The sequence below is a fragment of the Phaeodactylum tricornutum genome, genomic scaffold (genome assembly GCF_000150955.2).
Source record: "Phaeodactylum tricornutum CCAP 1055/1 PHATR_bd_10x23 genomic scaffold, whole genome shotgun sequence".
Lineage (NCBI taxonomy): Eukaryota > Bacillariophyta > Bacillariophyceae > Surirellales > Neidiaceae > Phaeodactylum > Phaeodactylum tricornutum.
In genome coordinates, this window is record NW_002238014.1 from 1 (window position 1) to 8,146 (window position 8,146).

Sequence of the window (8,146 nt, forward strand, 5' to 3'; positions counted from 1 at the left end):
ATCATATCCAACTTGACTGCAGTCCTGGCAACTTCACCAACTAAACCTGAATCTTCCATGCTCACCATAGTATCCATATAATGCAAAATCCGTTCTTGCATACTTATCAAGGAATTGTAAGTATCTCTTGTAACACACATGGTATGAAAATTGGGTCTTGTCAATTTGCATCTGTTTCCCTTGTGTTTCCATCCAAATGACTCTTTCCGTTGAATCCAATTGATTCCTTGGAGTTTTGGTGCAACTGAAGTCTCCATACTAACCAAGAGCCTTCTCAAAGTAAGTAGGGAATACTGCAAATCTTTGCCCATGTATCTTCTCACTATGCCATAATTACATAGGAATGCATATAATAAGGCCAATTCCACTGACATGTACACAACTTGCAGTAAACATGTATACACTTGATTTCTGCTTGTGACACACTTGTTTTGAGATAAATGTCTCAAAGACACACAGGACGGGTATATACCGTGAGACTCCCCATTGGCCTGTCTTGTATCATTCAACAACCTCACTGAGTCTGGAAGCTGAAACTGTCCTATGGGGTCCAAGCTTGGCTGTGTACTAAAATGATATGTAGTAACATAACATTTCTCTTTGCAAAGAATGCATCCTGTAGCCTGAACATCACAACTCTCATCTGGGTACAGGAGAACAGATGTGTTGTCTGAAAGAAAGATACCAAAGGGATTCTGAACAATACAAGCCTCATCTTCAAACAGGAGAACAATTTCCTTTCCTGAGAGAAGGTGATTGGAGGGGTCTGTTGCAAGAAGAAATCTCAAAACACTAGAGGTTTCAGCAATCTGCCCAAGGCAGGACATGCCTCCAGTATCACAAAACTTGTCACTCATTGTAGAAATGGAAACATGGCATGTGGTGCAAGCACTGTGCAGGTGGAAGGCTTCCAAGCTTACTGCTGTGTGACTGACTTGAAGCACTATGTCAATGTAATCTCTCCATAAATCCAAAATGCTGGGCTGACCAGGGGATACTTTAGAGAAAGAGCAGTTTGCCAAGCTTTTCAATGTTCCAATAAAAGGCTGTTTCTTTGCTGCTGGGGAATGTCTAGTACTTGCCTTCATAATAGTTGGCTTCATACTAATTGTCCTCACAAGTGGCTTGGGTCCTCCAGGATCCCAGGGCATCAGCAAAAAAGCTTTGAACTTGCTGACCAAATGTTGCTCCCCATAGTTAGGAGCATCCAGGGACTGGACTCCACTGACATTGCCTTGTTGACTATTGCTCATGTAGGCATTGAGCATAGTGGGGCCACACATATAGAGTTCCTCAATACTAGCTCCCCAGAGCATCCAGAGTAGGTCTACAAGGAATGCATAGTGGTAAGCAGGGTGAACTGTACCTTCAAGTGCCTTGAAGTAAGAATCTAGGTCACAAATCATCATGGGGTTGGCAAAGGTTTGCAGATTTTTGCTAGCAAAAACAATGGCAGGACAATGTTTGCATGGAACATCTGTTGAGTCATTCAATGTCACTACATGAACACCTCCTAGCTCCCAATCCTTAAACACCTCTGCAACAAAAGCCTTGAACATTTGTTTGTCAGCTTTAACTTGACTTGTCAAACAGAGGGCAGGACTATCTTCACACAGAACATCAATAGATTCATTCAATGTCAAGACATGTAAGCCTCCTGGCTCCCAATCCTTGAAAACATCTGCAACAAAATCCTTGAGCATTCTTGTGTCAACTTCACCTTGACTTAGGATTCCCTTGTATGCAGTAATATCATGTTGCTTCCCATGGTAGGAGGGTGGTGGCCAGGTGGTATGTCCTCTGTCTAGATCAAGGATTCTTTGTGAAGTTCCTTGTACTAGGCTTTCTAGGCACTCCCCATCCTGAGTTAGGACAGGACAGTTGACTAAGGTTCTAGATGTGGAACCGCTCAAACTCAATAAAACACAGGGAACTCTGTTCAATCTTCTAGATGCCCTCAAGAGTACACTAGGATTGACAATCTCCACATCCTGTGTACTAGAATGAAAGATGGTTTCAACTTGAACACAGGACACTCTGCTCAGCATTCTAGATGTGCTCAAGAGTACACCAGAATTGACACTCTCCCCATCCTGTGTACTAGGATGAGCTTCAGGCAGAACAAGGTCACTGGCTGTTACTTGGGTATAATGCATAGGTAGATGCAAAACAGAGACCAAGTATGGAAAGCCAATGAAATTTGGAGCAGCAGGCTTGATAGCAATTTCAAAGTTAGCTGCTTCAAATGCACAAAAACTAGATAGCTTTTGCATGACTGCAGTAGATTTTGAAGCAAACAGATGGTGATCAAAAAATAGACTCTTGTTGCAAACAAACAATTCCATGATTTTCCTTTTGTCTGCCTTGCAAGATAAAGTTTCACACTTTGCAAAAACATGGAGAGGAATAAAATGAACTTTTCCTTGATGCAAGATTGAACAATTCTCAAAACAACCATGGAGAATGGGAGTGCTGAAATTGGGATCTGGTTCTGGTGGTAACTCCTCCACACAATTTCGGATTTTATTGTGTGGGTTGGCATCATGCCATTGAGAACCCATCATGAGAAAAATACTGGGAGGATCAACCAACTTGTTAAAATCAATGGTGGCTTGGCTTCTAGCTGCCATCTGAGTTTCTCCAGGATCAGGAGGAATGCTGTTGTAGACCATGGTGGTATGTCTCTTCTGAAAGCATCCTGATTCCCTTGCAGAATTAAATGCAACACAAAGTAGACCAGTGGTGAAAGCACACTTCATGACAGAGACAAGGAGAGAACTCTTGTTTGTTTCAGGAATCCATGAAGTACTCTTTGCAACACTGGGACAAAGAACTTGATTGACCAAATTTTTCGTAGGCACAACAGGAGTACTTGTTGTAGAAGAAACTGAATGAATGGTAAGCTCAGTGTCCTGATGGGCTTTCCCTAAACATTCTTGTACAGTGATGCTGTTCACAATTTTGCAGCTCACAACAACTCCATCAGAGTCAACTGGTAGATGATGGTTCACCAAAGCAACTGAAGGGAGATGGTGCTCTGGATACAACGAAATTTCGTTCTGATGCACTTCATGCTTAGGTTCAATAACTTGTTCCACATCTTTGTCCAAGGTGTGACAGTTGTTGGGGGAATGGTCATCCTCCAAAACTTCAGCTATACTACCAGTGTATGGATTTTCTCGTTTTGAATTGTCACGAAAAACAGCAGTCATCAGTGCAGTTGCGCGAGGCCACAAAAATTCTGGGGGACTCGAAATGTAGGGGGTAAAGGATTGTCGGTACAAACTGAATTCACCTCTTGTGAGAGAGAGCAAATCAAGATTGTCAAGTGGTCCACCTTTTGTGTTACTTTGGGTATCAATCCAACGGAAGAAATGCCGAAGGAGCTGTACGTGTCCCATAAGTAAACCAGTTGATCGACGGTTGACTGTATCTTCGGTAGGAAGTAGGACATAGCGAAGGGATTCAATTTCATTCTCAACGATACTAAGAAAACTCCCAAGTTTATCATATCCATTGAAGTGAAGACAGAAACGAATCGGGTGTGCCGTAGGAAGGTTGAGTATGACGTCCGTTAAGTGAGCAAAAACGGTTTCGTCTGACACTGGTTGTGCAAACGATGCCATGATGGCGGCAGCAAGAGAAATGACTCTCTAGGAAGGGAATGGGTCGCTCTCTCGAAATTCCGAAAATACTTAAGGGGTTCGGGTCCTTCGCCGCAATTAGGGCGGACTTTGTTAAATGACCCTATACCAGTGAACCAAGCTAGCACTGGTACACTCACTTCTGCAAGGTGGCAGTGTTACAGCCACGCTCAACGCTGCGTACCAGTAACTATCGAGGGTTTGATTAGCCCCCGTACTCTTCTTACCCGGTGAGTATTCCCGTTCCAACCGGAATCAGGGTTGAGGTCCTTGGGCCTTTTGGTATCGAATACCTCACCCAGCCGGAGAAACCCGTAGTCACGAAGAAACTTGTCGACAAACCCTGGAGACTCCAAGAGGTTTTCGACACCAGTTACTCCGAGGAAGTAGGGTCGCGGCTCACAATGAATGAGTCACAGAAAACCGATAAATATCTCACTTAAGAGATACCTCTGACACTTTCAGTGACAAACACACGTGCAAGCGTTAATTATCAAACTGGGTACCGTGTGTACCTTGTCCGACAATGCCTTAAGGAAGTGTATTGTAATTTCAGACCAGTCAATCTGGAAGGAACTTACGGACTCACTTAAGGTTGTGTCTACCAAATTCTGTGCGACAAGCAGCAGTGATTTGACGAGAAATCAAGACTGTTAATCTGTCACGATATACACCACTGTACTTGAGCTATTCTAGTGCGATTCTAGTCGGTTATCGTTGCAGTTTTCTACTTGGTTGGTGCAAATTTCTTGGCGGCGCGGCAGGTATACGGAGCCATCCCTTGTAACGCGTCGCAGACAAATTGTTCTATCAGACTACGTTTTTCCGTCGGCGCATGAAAATTGACAACGGCGACAGTTTTAGTCGTAACAGTTTGGTAGCGTTGACGTACTGCATGACTGTACTGGAATGCAGTGCATGATAGTGTGCCAGGGTCCTCAAAGTAGTCCACCAATGAATGGCGTATCTGCAATGACTTGAAACGATTCCACTCAAAGTATACACTCTCAAGCCATTCGTCCCATTGACGAAAATAAACGATAACTCGAACGTCCCAATCGGAAAAGCATTTGCTAACGAGCCGCTGAATCTGCGCTGTGGTCCAGATGCTAAAGCCCTCGGACGAAAGTAATATGTTTTGCGAATTGACTCGGGCACTCTCTACGAATTGGTGAAATGCTGTCAAGACTTGTCCGCAATCATTGGAAACCACAGAGCGAGGCGATTCACAAGCTCGGCATTCGTCCCACGAATTCGGCCATTCCTCGTAGTCGACCAAGCAATAGGCAATGTTGGCGGCGGCTTTATGCTTGCTACATTTTCCGGGAAGATGCAGAGGCATGACTATGTTGTCGCGCTGCTTGAGAACATTTTCCATCTTGTACAGGAATGTCTGCACAGCGGTGCTCGACGTCTTGTGCGGTCCCACGTGCCAGAAAAGGACCGGTTTGCCTTTTTTAATAGAAGTGGAGGCGTTGGGTTTGAGTAGGACCATGGTCTCAATATCCTCGCGCGCAGCAGCAGTGGACGAGGAGCGGAGTGGATTCGGTTTGGCTACAGAAGGATATGTTCCGCCCTCTGTCGGCAACCTTTGAGACTCCGTTGATCCCTCCAAACCTGCCGCGTCGCTATCATTACGGCTACAATAAGCTTTCTCGGACCCGCAGCCAAGAAAGTGCTGAATCTCACCGTCTGTATGATTGTGAGATGGCCGGTAGTGATTCATGAGCTGGATTTCGATGAAGAGCAGAACAACTACAACAACGAACGTCACTGTCCTCGTTATCGCCGCCATGACCACTTTGTGTTTGGTAGAAAGAAAGCACGGGTTTGGATAGGAGACAGTCGCACAGTTGCCGGCCTGGAAAGCAAACGTGGAATGGAAGACTTGACCATACGGAATTTCCTCGGAGATTAAATGCATTGCCTTTCTCCCTGTATGAACGGATGATCATAATAACGGTAAAATGTGGCATTGACCGTGACTGTGAGGTATATTTTCAGAAAAAACGACTACCTAAAACAATAAATATTGGCGAAAAAAATCCTTAAATGTAAAGGGGATGGGAAAAAGTGGAAAACTTCTAGCTGTAAAAGGGGCGTGTTCAATCTAAGTCGCTTCATTCTGCTCCAGTATATTAAGTATAAATTATTTAAATCAAACACCATGAATTCGACTCAGATGCCAATCGTAGCCAGTCAATTAATTACCTAACAGCAGTTTTTCTCACCCCCTCCCTTAGGCAACTGTGGAAACGGCTATGCCCCACTTTCCAAACGGTAGGATTCGGAAAGGCAGCCAAGCCCAAAAATCAAGCCAATCAGCTCCGTACGGCAGATTTGAACTATTTTTGTTTCTTCAGAGTTCTCCTGTTCTCATTTCCCTCCATGAAAAAGAAAGTCTGCCGACTAACATACGGCCCTAACAGGGAAATATGCAATTCCAGCCCAATTGACGAGCTGGAATGTTGAAGTCATTCAGCGTCATCTGTCGATTTTCACAGTCAGTAATGTTTGCGGCTCAATCAATTGGTACGCATCGTCTTGAGAACAAGCCAACCCAACCCATTGGAGAGGCTTGCTACCAAAAGAGACTTGTTTCCTTTGTGGTGGCGGCTGGGTTGCCATTATGATCTCTCATTGGAAGCCCTGCGATAAATATCTTAGCTGGAAACGTCGGCATTCGTGACAAATTTTTTGGCTTAGTTTGAACCCTAAATAATTTACTAGACCAACTAAAGCTACTCACTGTCAAATTGAACACGTTTCTCTCCTGTCTTTCAGAAGTTTTCCTCTTTTCACCATCCTAGAAAACTGCAACGGCAATGGGCTAGAATCGTCTAAGGAACCGAAAGGATCCCGCATACTTTCGTAGACGACCAAAGGCGTAAAAACACAAGATTATAGACTTATCTGATAGACTTAGGGATATGAACCCCTCATGTACCACTTGACGTAGGGGTTTTCTAGTCCCCACACATCGAAACCATAAACATTTAGAAAAACCCCGCGTCAAGCGTCTGTCATATGTACGTTAGACTAAGACTAGTCTGCTCAGGCAGATAATGGTATAATTTGTGTTTTGCTCTGTTTCGTAACTACACTAGTGATCTTGTGCTATTCTAGTGCGATTCTAGTCGGTTATCGTTGTAGTTATCTAGTTTATCAGACCCAAAGTCGTTCTGTATCCCTGTGGGATCAAAGGTATAAGTTTGTTGTGATTGTCTGAGTGTTTATGAGTGTTTTGACGGAAGCGCCGAGGCCGAATGTGCCTGGGGAGGCAAGCATAATACCTGGCTCTTCATGTTGTTGTCGAGTCGCCGACGCCTGCAGAGGCCTAGAACATACTGACGGTATCTTGTAATGGTCCACGTGGTAGTCGTGTCGATCGGATACTGGGTTTCTCGTCTGCAATAGCGGCTTGAAACAAGGCACTCCCCATGGTTGGACGCTTCCATGGAGCTTCTTCTACCGAAGCTTTACTCAACGCTCTAGCCCGAGCGGCATCCTAAGCTTGGATGTTAAGTAGGATCTGTTTTCGAACATCCACTTACCAATTGTTAATATCGGACCTCGTACCAGGTGGTATTTGCTGCTCCTCCACTCTTGCTATCAAATGTGTATATATATACCACAATGGGTATTTTAGTTATTGACCCGGCAATCAGGCCGGCTATCACTATTTAAGCGTATGCGAACCAAATATTTGCAAAACTCGTAACCAGTGATCAAAGGAAACTATTGTTGTTCCCGTTATGCCAAGCCGACCTCACTAACACATGCTCAACTCGAAACTCTTTTCGAAGTTCCTTCCCGTCCTCAGGAAGAAAGTTAAAAGTTCACCATGGCCGCAGCTCTCGCTCAAGTCCGTAACGCCCTCCAGGCGATTGGTATTGTCGACGCGTCTCATCGCGACGCCATTACCGAATCTATTACTTCCGTCGAGGACTTCGTGTTCTTGACGGACCTTGTCATCAAGGATATGTGCAACACCCTCCGTCGTCCCGGGGGGACCGTCCCAAACCCCAACGCCGCTCAGCCAGGCGCCCCAGCGGTGATTCCCCGCTCCGGTGTCGCCATTTCTCCAACGGCTGAAGAGCGTTTGATCTTGCTCGGATATTATATCCGTCACCTTAAGCGTACCTCTCGTCCGATCCCAGGCCAGTTCGTTGCGGCTCGAGTCCTCTCCATGGCGGAGAGCAAACGCCGTGAGGAGGAAGACAAGACTCTGTCGAAGGATGCTACGGCTCCTTCCATGATTGATGACCTCAAGAAGATCCGCGAAGCCTTCGAGAATATCGAAGATTATCTCTCCAAGGTCCGTGGAACTACTGGCGTTCCTTTGCGCCATGTGATCCGCGACGGCGACGAAGTCCCGGACGATCCGGACAACATGTACCAAAGTGTTCTCGATGAAATGATCGCTCGTTGCCCGCATGATGGCGAAGACTTTGCCGCCGATAACAATCAAGTTTGGTCCGTAATCCGGGCTTGTACCCATG

The 8,146-nt window shown here is 45.3% G+C and overlaps 1 protein-coding gene across 1 annotated transcript; it reads right to left on the reverse strand.

The window, feature by feature from the left end:
* Positions 1-501: 501 nt before the first annotated feature.
* Positions 502-5,439, reverse strand: PHATRDRAFT_bd1164 (predicted protein; the record flags this gene model as incomplete). Its single annotated transcript, XM_002176143.1, has 6 exons — positions 502-567; positions 1,119-3,486; positions 3,785-3,834; positions 3,872-4,042; positions 4,226-4,255; positions 4,537-5,439. 6 exons carry the CDS (start codon positions 5,437-5,439, stop codon positions 502-504), a joined length of 3,588 nt encoding a protein of 1,195 aa, XP_002176179.1.
* Positions 5,440-8,146: the final 2,707 nt, after the last annotated feature.